Below are 12469 nucleotides of genomic sequence, written 5' to 3' on the forward strand. Positions count from 1 at the left end.
CGAGAGAGATCGTTACATGTTTAGTCTAAAATACCAATAATGGGTTTTCGAGCGGATTGTAAACCAACGGAAAGAGTGTCTTGTGCAGAGGGCTGTAATGCATTAAATACGGATGTTTGAGCTTTGTTGGAAAATCATTATTTAACGATAAAATTTTTGCGTGGGAGGTGCAGGGGAACAATTTACCCCTCAGCACACGAACAGGAATCACACCTGTAGTTTCGGGAGGACCAAAACAAGTTTCGAGTCCTTTGGAAACTGGACATTTTTGAAAATTTTGCGCATCGTATTTGAAAACCCAAAGCTTGATAAATTTGGGTAACATCCGAGTGCAAGTGATAGTGTCCAAACCCAACAAAGGAGAGAGGGTTGGAATGTCAAAATTTAAAAGTGTTATAAAATGGTATAGCTCTTCTTCAAAGGTTTCACTCCTTTGATTTTGGATCACGTCCACATAATAGCGATTCAATTTGACTCGTTGACAGTGTAGCGGTAAGGACGTGGTGTCGAAATGATCCGTCTCATGCACATAAAACATGTTTTCGTTACCGACGAGATAGGAAAAGCGAAATGGATCCGCATGTTGTGACAACGTGTACATGGCGTCATGCGATCGTTTATCATATGCATGTACTACGTCAAAATCTGCATTTTCTGGCAGCAATTTGTAATGGATATCCATGACAACGATATCCTTCAGTATGGGACATTGCCTTTTGGAGAGTAAATGCAGTACAAGCGTCTTGTAATCTTCTGCCATGGTTGGCTTTATTAACTGTGCAAACACATTGCTCCGGAAAACCTGACTTTAAAATACAACGTCAAAAAAAAAAAAATATTTTTTTTTTTTACGAGGCTGCTGACGTTTGAACTTGAGCCAAGAAACAGACATTTGGGACATGTACAAAAAAGCTGAAGCCTCTTTTTGGACAGTAGGAGAGGTGGATTTATCCAAAGATTTAGCAGATTGGGATAATTTAAAACCTGATGAGCGTCATTTCCTCTCACATGTGTTGGCGTTTTTTGCGGCAAGCGATAGTATCGTCGTGGAAAATTTGGTGGAGAGCTTTGCGACAGAAGTACAAATCACGGAAGCCAGATGTTTTTACGGATTTCAAATTGCCATGGAAAATATTCATTCAGAAATGTACAGCGAATTGATTGAGACACTCGTTCGGGATCCCAAAGAAAAAAATACATTATTTCACGCCATTGAAAAAATGCCCTGCGTGAAAGCAAAAGCCGATTGGGCATTAAACTGGATACAGCATCCCTCCTTTGCCCATCGTCTGGTAGCATTTGCGGCCGTGGAGGGAATTTTTTTCTCCGGGTCTTTTGCAGCCATCTTTTGGATAAAAAAAGCGTGGTCTTTTACCTGGTTTATCCTTTAGCAACGAGCTCATCAGTCGAGACGAGGGATGGCACTGTGATTTTGCGTGCCTCTTGTTCAACAAGTATTTGCAAGAGAAACCTACACAAGAAGAAATTTTGCAAATCATAACAGATGCAGTGTCCATCGAGCAAAAATTTTTAACAGAAGCTCTACCAGTCAGCCTCATTGGGATGAATTGCACATTGATGAATCAATACATTGAGTTTGTAGCAGATCGTTTGATGGTGGACTTGGGATGTGACAAGTTTTACAAAAAGGAAAATCCATTTGATTTTATGGAAAATATCAGTTTGGAGGGAAAGACCAATTTTTTTGAAAAGCGGGTGGGAGAGTATCAAAAGTGTGGAGTGCTCTCAAAGAGTCACGAGTTTTCTTTGGAAGAGGATTTTTAAGAGCAACACGTTATCCAATATTTTTTTTTTTAAACGTTGTAAGCTAAAACCAAGTGCCGAGTCTTGTGCATCTCAGCTCATCAGAATTTTTTGGAGCTCCCACGACTTGAAAAATATAACCTTGCTGCATACAACGGTATTGGATGTTTCAACATTTCCACCTAATCTTATTATGATGGAAAAAGATCGACGCATAATACTATACAAAGTGAAAGAACCATTCTTTGGGACGGAGCCAAAAGTTTTTGAAAATGTCGTACAGATTTTTCCTAATGGTAATTACACCCTTGGGGAAAAGAGCAAGGAAATAGTGTCTACTGATATCGAGATCAAAATACCACGAGATGCCAGAGGTTGGTTATATTCGTTAATTCCGGGGGTGAAAGTATATCAAATAATTCCTTCTGGTTCATATTGTAACCTTACTTTTCGTTTATTAAATAAAGAACGCGAACGAATTCATATTGATGAAAAAGAACCAGTGGTCAAATTGGTTTTAAAACGGGCCAATATTACTTTAAACCCATTTGGTAAGATATTGCTGCGAAGAATTGACAATTTCATACGGACTAGATCCTTTTCACACTCTGAGATTCTGTGGGATTGTGTCGGAGAAAATCATGAAAAGATTGAACAGTGGACATCATTGTTTTATGACCCATACAACAGTAATTGAAAAAAAAAAATTTTTTTTTTTTTTTTAAATAGTTATGTTGTCATTAAAACTTTAGCATTATTTAATACTGTGGAATATTAACCCTATTATTCAAAAGACTGAATTATTTATTTTTTAAAGAATTCATTTTTAATATTTGACAGTTTTTTTTAATTCTTTTTTAACGTTTTACAATTTTATTTACTTGAAAATTGTTGTTTTAGGTATATATTATTGAAAAATGGCAGAAAAATTATGTAATTGAGACTGTAAAAACATGCCGATTCCGAATTTTGAGTTTAAAAGTACCCCCCCTTCTAGCTGCAACTTTAAAACGATTCAAGGTACCAATCCTTTTGGTACCATGAATCGTTTAAAAGTTAAAATTTATAATCAAACTTTTAAACTCAAAATCCCATTTTAATAGCTTTTAAATGTGATTTTCATTATAATCAAACTTTTAAACTCAAAATCCTTTTTTAATAGCTTTTAAATGCAATTTTCGCATTAATTTTGTATAAATCATACAGTTTTTTGTATCAGTTATTTTGTTTTTAACTGCTAAACGTGACTTTTACAGACTCGAAAATGGAAATGTTTTGCCTTTCCTCATTTTCCAAATTTCCAAATTTTCCTATGATAATCAAACGTTTGCCCGTTCAAGTATTTTTTCGTTTCTGAGAATCGCTTATATATTTTCGCCGTTTTCTACTGCACCCAGTTTCCAGTTGACGGTTTTCGAATATGGAAATGCCATACGGACGAGAGACGAAAAAATACCTGCGCAAAGAAAATATATAAGCGCCGTCATTTTAAACCGTTTGTCCAAACATGGCCATTTGACTCGACCCATGAAAAGACGCTACATAATAAAGGTGTTTTTAAAAAACATGAAAATCACATTGCTAGGTGCATATTGGGGGCTACCCTACTTGAATTACAGCATCAAGATCGGGACGGATGGAAACATACATTGTGACACAAAACATGGAAGATTTCACATGGTTTGCGAGAATCTTCCTCTCAATGAAGCGTTTGAAAGCTTCTTGTTGAAACATGGGGAAAAAAAAGAAGATGATTGGATTGTGGACTTGGCACAAGCCGATTTGGCTGAAATTGTGGGAAGTTTCGCAACGTTGGTAGTTAAAATTGCCACGAGCGAAACTTTGGATAATGTATTCAAAATGTTATTTGTTGAAAACGGACCATGTCAAAATTGTTATGCCATGGGTTCTCTAATCAACTTCAAAGAAATAAATGAAAAGAGCGTGCTTTTCAATTGCAAGACGACCGATATTTTAAAAGTAAATCTGAAGCAATGTGTGGGGAGGGAGGGATTTTTGAGCATTGAGACTAACGATGATGATTACGTGAGCGTTTTCTTTGTGAACCCACCCAATTATCTTAAAAATCTGTTGTATGATTGTAGACAAGATTATTTTATTTTGTGTGAATGCTTTTTGAAGCATTTTGTCGCAAAGCTCTCGAATTGGATCTGCAACGAAAATTTAAATTTGCTTCTACCTACAACCATACAATAGATACAATTAAAAAAAAAAAAAAAAAAAAAAAAAAAAAAAAAAAAAAAAAAAANTTTTTTTTTGAACTATTCTGTGGACGTTTGAACTCGAGTCAATCATGTCCAAGGCTGCAACCTTCAACACATTCTAAAGTTGCGAGTTTCAAGACATTCTAAAGTTGCGAGTCGAGAGCTTCCAGACATGGTTGAGCCCAAACAACTGTTTTATTTCATAGACTACACTCACGCTCTCCTCGAAAAAAAATCCCACATACCCACGCCAGAGTTTACCTAAAAACCACGGCGACGCATTTTATACTAAGCCATGTGAGGTCCCATCTCTACTGCCTCTGGCTCAGTAAAGAAATTACTCATACACTTTTCCAAACAATGCGGTTTTCCGTTGACGTTAAACTTTTTGTATGGGTCGGGGCAGAGACACAGAAAACTGTCTCGTCCATTGTATAAAAACGCTCCTTGTTCACATACATCGGGATTCAGTGTATCGCATGCAGGTCCCGACCAAAACGTTTCATCGGTACAAAGGCAAATCCATCGCGCCACGTCGTCATTTGTCAACATCAATCGACCTCCTTTCTCTTCATTGCATTCAATGGGTGCTCGAGCATCTGTCACACACACACCCCCCAAGCATCGAGTAGATTTTTCCACGCACAAGAAACTACAATCGTCTACNCTGGAAAATGGGTTCACGTACTTGAATTTTTGATTTTGTTTTAAAATCCTCTGGTATCCACCAGAAACACATCCAGATGATTAAAAAAAGGAGCCAGGCGGCCCACATAGTTGTCTTTTTTTTAAAAAAATCAAGATGCAACGATCGATTGATCACCACGATTCCCAAAGTTGTCGTCGCACCTCATCGAATCACGTCGGCACGTGGCAAGATGCTTGGACCATATGTCAGGACATTGCGGATAAGTACTCTGCTACAGAATTTCATCAAATTCATATGGTGGTGGCCGAGTGGATTCCCATGCTCAATGTCATATTTGGGCGTCCCATCAAGGACTTGGAAAATTATAATTTGACATTTTATTATCTTTTCGAACCCAATGGCCCAAAGGAAATTTTCACGTCGTACGCTGAAACTAATAAACGTAAAACGCCTCATGAAACTGGTTCGGATTGTAAATTTTCTACATCGGGAGAGATGATGCGTGGTAACTCGTCGTGGGCTGGATCAGACTCTACCGCTTCAGCGTTTAAAACAGATAAATTCTCGTGCGTTGGATCAGGTGATTCGACAGACTCTGCTTCCACGGATAACTCGTCATGCGATGAATCAGACTGTACCGCTTCAGCGTTTAAAACAGGTAAATCTTCATGCGTTGGATCAGGTGGCTCCGCTTCCATATCTAGAGGAGGTAAATCCTCATACAAGGGATCAGGTGATTCGGCTCGCCCAGCTTCCATATCTAGAGGTGGTAAATCTTCTAATCTTCATACACTGCATCATATGATTCCACTCGTTCCGCTTCCACCGAAAAATCTTCATTCTCAAAAATAATCTCTTCATCAATGAACACAACACCTCGACCACGGGGAAAAGACATCGCTTTTTTTAAATATAGATGCTTCGAAGCAGAATTTCTACGTTGAATGCTCATCGAGCTTTGGGATTTAAAAGTAGCCACTCGCCGTGTGCTCTGAAAGTTATAAAGACGAAAAAAAAAAAAAAAAAAAAAATTGAAAACCCAAAGCTTGATAAATTGAGGTAACATTCTAGTGCAAGTGATGGTGTCCAAACCCAACAGAGGAGAGAGGGTTGGAATGTCAAAATTTAAAAGTGTTATAAAATGGTATAGTTCTTCTTCAAAGGTGTCACTCGTTTGATTTTGGATCACGTCCACGTAATAGCGATTCAATTTGACGCGTTGACAGTGGAGCGGTAAGAACATAGTGTCGAAATGATCCGTTTCATGTACATAAAACATGTTTTCATTGCCGACGAGATAGGAAAAGCGAAAGGGATCCGTGTGTTCTGAGAGCATGTACGTGGCATCATGTGTACGTTTGTCATATGCATGAACCACGTCAAATTTTGCATTTTCTGGTAACAATTTGTAATGAATATCCATGACAACGATATCCTTCAGTATGGGATATTGCCTTTTGGAGAGTAAATGCAGTACAAGCGTCTTGTAATCTTCTGCCATAGTTGGCTTTATTAACTATACACATGGCTCCGGAAAATTTTTGAGATGGACGAGCAAAGATTAAAACCTGACTTTAAACTACAATGTAAAAAAAAAAAAAAAAAAAAAAAAAAAAAAAAAAAAAAAAAAAAAAAAAANTTTTTTTTTTTTTTTTTTTAACGAAGTTATTGACGTTTGAACTTGCACCAATATTATCTAAAGTTGTGAGCTCCAAGAAATTCTAAAGTTGTGAGCTCCGAGAAATTCTAAAGTTGTGAGCTCCGAGAAATTCTAAAGTTGCGAGGCCCCAGAAATTCTAAAGTTGCGAGGCTCTAGAAATTCTAAAGTTTCGAGTTGGAGGGCTTCAAGAAATTCTGACAAGACTGAGATCATCAAGACTCAACGTCTGANCTGACTTTAAAATACAACGTCAAAAAAAAAATATTTTTTTTTTTTTACGATGCTGCTGACGTTTGAACTTGAGCCAAGAAATTCCAAAGTTGCGAGCTCCAAGAAATTCTAAAGTTGCGAGTTGAGGGCCTTTTTTTTACGTTGTGTTGTAGCCAAGTTTTTTGACCCATTCCAAAATGATATTTTCTGTCAAGTGAACGTCTGGCATCAAATGTGCAAAGTCTCGCAATACTTGAATTAGGTTCTTTTGATTACTTTGACACAATAGCATATGCGTTTCCGTGTCAAATACCTCTTCAGTCTCATTCAAAATGCATCGTTGACCCTTCTTTTTCTTTTGATTAAACATGTTCATAAATTCCAATTTGAGATATCGAATAACGTCTCGTACGGTTTTCTTTTCCATAAATCGTCTCCATTTCTTCTCATTCAAGTGAGGCGTGTTTCCTTTTAACCGAATACGATTCTCCACGTTATGACTTCCCATATCACACAAAACGGGATGCCTTTCCGTGTATAAAAACAAAAAATGTTTTAAATCTGGAACCGCGCCCCCCAATCGATGGCAGGTGGCACAAAATAATACAATGGTTGCATAGGCACACTCTTTGAAGGAAACACGCTGCAATTTACTGGGTGGATACAAATCAATGGCCTGTCGAAACATGCCGATCGTGTAACCGGATGATTCTCGCAGATGACCTGAAAACGGCAACACGTATTGACTCCCCAACCATTCTTTCATTTTCATCATTTCATCAAAATGTTCAGGTATATCACACGATTGATCTATCGTGTAAGATTTCCAAACGATGGATCGATTCGCGTACAGGCAGTGAAATCGCTCCGCGTTGAAATTGTTCAACAGCAACATGCAAGGTTTCCTGGGATGAATGGGACAATCTGCCGCCGTAAAATTTGAATTTGTGAGGTGCCGGATAATACTTTGAATACGATCTTCTGCTCGGATAATGAGCGGGAGGTTCTTCAGAAGGATTTCCAGTGCCATTGGTCGGCGGTTCTTCAGAAGCATTTACAGTGTCATCCATGGGTTGTCCCTCGGAAGGGTTTCCAGTGTCATTAGAGGGTGGTTCTTCAGAAGGATTTGGAGCTTCTTCAATGGAACGACGCCTTTTTAAAGCGGGAATCGCGAAATCGGAATAATCATCCCTGCTTACCTCAAATTCATAAGGTACCGCTGGGAAAGGTCTACGGCGACTTTTCGGTTTGTCAGAGGATACATCGGGATTGATTTCACTTGGAATCTCGACAAAAATTTTAGTTTCACCCTTGTCTAATTCCGAATCATTGTTGTCGACCTCCATTCTCGCCATTTTAGCTCTTCGACGTCGCCTTACAATAGATTCATTTTGATCACGTCCGATATTCATGCCTTTGTTTTACGTTGAAGAAAGATGATTGTCATACTGTTGTGTGCGATTATGGTTTTTGTTTGTTGGAATCATCGGTTTTACCACGCCTATATAAAACTTACATGGCATACACTATACAAAAATGTGACGCCTAAGGAGTGGCGTTTGTATATGATTCAAGAAAAACCTTTGGGATGGATCGTTTAGTCATTGGCACGTTGATGGCTACAGCTGCTTATACGACAGGCGCTATTGCGTTATGCATGCTAATAACAAGAAAGTGGTATTTATGGCTATTTTTTATCATAAATATACTAATATTTATTGCTTTTTTCCTGAGCTACATCAAAAAGTGGTTGTTTTTGGAATGGTTTAGCGATGTTTTTGATCTGTGTTATTGGTTTTGTAAGGCGAGACAATGGTGGTGGACGCCTTGACTTTTGGGCGTTTGAACTAATATGGTCTAAGGACTTTGGGCTTCAGGAAATTTTTAAACTTTCTAAAATTGTGAGTTCCAAGAAATTCTAAAGTTGCGAGTTGAGGGCTTCAAGAAATTCTGACGAGTCTGAGATCATCAAGACTCAACGCCTGGCTTTAAACTACGACGTCAAAAAAAAAAAAAAAAAAAAAAAAAAAAAAAAAAAAAAAAAAAAAAAAANTTTTTTTTTTTTTTTTTTTTTTTTACTCTGTCTGTTGAACGTCCATGGTGTCACTGTTGGATATTTTGCCAAATTGAACTAGATTCTTTGCCACCTCGTCAATATAATCCTTTGTATTCTCCAAATTTTTGAGCAGTAAAGTTTCAAGATCTGGATAAACGGTATCACCATGCCTAATCAATTGCATTATATCGGTTTCATCATCAATTATAGTTTTTAAATCGTATCGGACGTACGAAAGCAATAATTTCATAATTGCACTTGGCTTCTTTGTGTTAACATCTACTTCCCTTAAACGGTTCAATTTTTCTCGTATTTCGAGCACTAGTTTCTCTGGAAGTGAGAGAATGAGATTCCATTTAAAATGTAAATACATTGAAAACACATTTCGATAAAATAATGCAAACAACTGGGTCATTTGAGCCATGGTTATTTTGCTATTTTCAATGGCGTCATATTTCTTTTGCAACCGCTCATGCTCCTTTCTCAAATTTTCACTTTTTATTTCCTTATCTGTTTCTATTTCCTCATCTGCTGCCACGCGCTTGCGTTTTCCCTTTACCTCTACCTCCGGTTTCAACTTTGAATTGTTTAAGTGGGTTATTTCTCTTTGCAAGTTTGAATTTTTTTCGTTTAGAGTATCGATATCCCGCCGCAATTTCTGTATGGATTCAGGAACCATTCTCTCGTTTATTTTTTGAGTCAGCGTTTTCTCCACCTCACGTAATCGCTGCAATTCCTCAGACATCGATTTTTGCGCATTCGTGTTTTCCTCCTTCGTTTGTTTGAGAGTAGCGTTTTCTTGGGTCAAATTCTTGACGTCACCCCTTATCTTCTCGAGATTGGTTTTACAATTGTCACATTCAACGACTTTTGCGTTAAAGTTCTTTTTATCGGTTTCCTTTTCTTGGGCCGATTTTTCAATTACGCCATTTAATTGTTTGAGTTCCTCCTCACATTTTTCAATTTTATTCGTTTTCTCTTTTAGTTGCTCCTGCAGCTTTCCGTTTTCCGCGACCCAGTTTTGTTTTTCGTCATTTGTACTTTTGAGATTGGCCTCACATTTTTTAATTTCACTCATTTTCTCTTTTATTTGCTCTTTCAACTCTGCTTTTTCTTTAGAAAATTTTTGACTTAATTCCTTACGAGCATTATCGGTAAAATTTCGAAGATTGGCGTTGGTCTCGTTCTTGAATGTTTCCGCTTCCCGAAGGAGATCGGCGTATCGTGATTCCCTTGAGGCTACATCTTGTACCAATTTTTCCTTTTCTGAATTTAAAGTCGCGATGGCCGGTGTCAAATTTTCTATTCTCGACTTTAGCGTTTCAATATTCCTCAAATTTTCAGTAATTTGATCTTGTTTCATTTCATTTTCTTTTTTCAATTCAGAGAGGGATTCAACGAGGGAATCTTCACACACTTGCATTTTTTCCGCTTCCAAATCTTCCGACAGTTTGCTTCGTTCTGTTTCCAAACTGCTGACAGAGGCATTCAATCGACTGATTTCACCATCCCGCCACCCAATTTTATCATTAAGATTTTCAATGACACGACTACATTCATCATGTTGATTTTTCAATTCCTGGTCCTTTTCGCGTATGGTTTTTTCGAGCTGACCCATTTTAACCTTGTACGTCTCATCTTTTTCTTTTATAGACTCTTCCAATGCATTCGCGCGTTTTTCTTCATTTTGTAAAACATTGAGGCGCCGTTTTGACTTTTCACTGATTTCTTTCTCATCTTTTAAGGAGGCGGTAAGCTCATTTAATGCGATAGTTGCTGATTCGCGTTCTTTTTCCATTTTCGACAGCGCGTTTTTCATTTTTGACATTGTGTTTTGGATATAATCACCCCATAGCTTCAAATCGTTAGGAAATGTCTCACCATAGATCTTTTTCATAACGCCTTTCAATGTCTTTAAACCGGAGACGTAGTTAGCAAATTTATCATTCACCAAGTCGTAATCGTTTTTCATCTTCCCCATTTTGTTTCTGATTTGGATTTCCCATTGACTCAAGTCACTAGAAAATTCATCCTCATAGACATCTTCCAAAACACCTTTCAATGTTTCTGAAATGGAGTTGTATTTACTCAATGTTGTATTATTCACAGAGTCGAATTCAGCTTTCATTCCATACATTTTGCTTTTGATTTGATCACCCCATTGACTCATATCGTCAGAAAATGTCACACCATAGACCTTTTCCAAAACACCTTTCAAGGTTTCTACATTGGAGTCTTTTTCTTTTATAGCTTTTTTCAATTCGTTCGCGTGTTTTTCTACATTTTGTGAAACGTTTGATGCCTTATTTGCTGATTCGCATTCTTTTTCCATTTTCGACATTGTGTTTTTCATTTTCGACATTATGTCTTGGATTTGAGCGCCCCATTCATCAAAATACATAGAAAATTTCTCGTCATAGACTTTTTCCAAAACAACTTTCAATGTGTTTAAATGGGAGGTATATTTACTTATTTCGGTATTCGCTGATTGGTATCGATTGTTCAAATTTGAAACTTCTTCTCTGATGAGCGACTCCCATCGGGCCACATCCTCGGGGAGTGTCACGTGTAAAACAGCTTCCAAAACACCTTTCAATGTTTGTATGTCTTCATTTTGTTCTGGTGCATGTTCGATGGCCAATTGGGCGGTACTCGGTAAGGCCTGTTGCGATCCATTTTCAATACACATGACATCAGAATTGGGCTGAGCCTCTGGCACTTCCTCAATCTGGGGTCTTTCAACCCATTGCAGTTGCAGGGTCTCCAAACGCGCCTGTAGATCCATGAAACGTGATTGAATATAATTTTGTAAATGGTCGGTTTGGTTCAGTGTGCCCATGCGTTCATGGATAGACGAAAGCGTCACTTGTACGTCTTGCTGCAACGCAGTATTGGTCGTTACTAAATTCACATTTTCAGCCTCCAAAGGTCTAAAAAGTAACATTAAATCTAGTCTAGGTTCGGTCTCCTCACTCGTTATCATGGGTATTTCGACTAGAAGCCGTTGCGCCACACTGTTTCTAACCCGCTGATATTGTTCCACCATATCGGCTTGGAATTTTTTGTATCGTTCAATCAGCTCAATCAATTGCTCTTGCCAATTCTCTCCGTATCCAATCTCTGCAAAATGCATTTTTAAATACTGAGTAATTTTGGAATCCTTATCGATGCGAGCCAGTTGAGTATTGCTTTCTGTGAGATGCTGTTGCAACTCGTCGATGCGATTAGACAAATGGATGACCGGTAAATTATTACCCAATCCCACCGATACTTTTCGCAACAACTCTCTCGCCAGTCCCATAATATTTTGCTGGCTGTGACTAATTTCAGTTTCCAATTCAGTGTAGGCTACATCTGCTGTGACATAAGTTTTCAATTTTGTTTTGAGCGATTCGAAATGAGCCTCTACTTTAAACATGCCCAACATTTCAGTCATTTCTTCGTGTGTAATGATACGATTCATCAGTCCTTCGAGTTTTTGATACAGCGCGTCGCCAATGAGTTGCACGTTGAAAGTGGGCAACCTTGACATTAAATTGTCAAATTTTTCATCTTTATCCTTTTCAAGTTTCGACAACAATAGATCCATTTTTTCCTCGTGTTCTTTGGATGTCGAAAACTCTTTCGACCATTCCTCTTTAAAATGGACCAACATGTCCCTGAGAGCAGTCTTCCATTCGCTCTTGTGGATATCCGTCAAACGCTCAGGCTCCATATTTTCTCGTAATTTTCGATTCTCCTCTCGAACACCGGCAATTTGATTCTCTAGCTTTGCATTTTCCTTTTCGCGACCTTCCAGTTTGGCTCTCATGGACTCGACCTCTTCTTTCATTTGATTCTCTAGGTCTACATTTTTCTTTTCACAGCATTTCAGTTGGGCTTTCATAGACTTGACCTCGCCCTCT

At 38.1% G+C, this 12469-nt stretch overlaps 1 protein-coding gene and 1 pseudogene across 1 annotated transcript; one reads left to right on the plus strand and one right to left on the minus strand.

The window, feature by feature from the left end:
- Nucleotides 1-891: 891 nt before the first annotated feature.
- LOC122273356 (ribonucleoside-diphosphate reductase subunit M2 pseudogene) lies at nucleotides 892-1819 on the plus strand (annotated as a pseudogene).
- A 6764-nt stretch (nucleotides 1820-8583) lies between these two features.
- Nucleotides 8584-12450, minus strand: LOC122273357 (putative leucine-rich repeat-containing protein DDB_G0290503). Its single transcript, XM_071188505.1, has one exon. The coding sequence runs from the start codon at nucleotides 12448-12450 to the stop codon at nucleotides 8584-8586; it is 3867 nt and encodes a 1288-aa protein (XP_071044606.1).
- Nucleotides 12451-12469: the final 19 nt, after the last annotated feature.

Source organism: Parasteatoda tepidariorum, unplaced genomic scaffold (assembly GCF_043381705.1).
Source record: "Parasteatoda tepidariorum isolate YZ-2023 unplaced genomic scaffold, CAS_Ptep_4.0 HiC_scaffold_140, whole genome shotgun sequence".
Taxonomy (NCBI): Eukaryota; Metazoa; Arthropoda; class Arachnida; order Araneae; family Theridiidae; genus Parasteatoda; species Parasteatoda tepidariorum.

Coding starts and splice junctions, on each gene's coding strand:
- LOC122273357 (XM_071188505.1), bottom strand. CDS start 12,450: ATGAAAGCCCAACTGAAATGCTGTGAAAAGAAAAATGTAGACCTAGAG.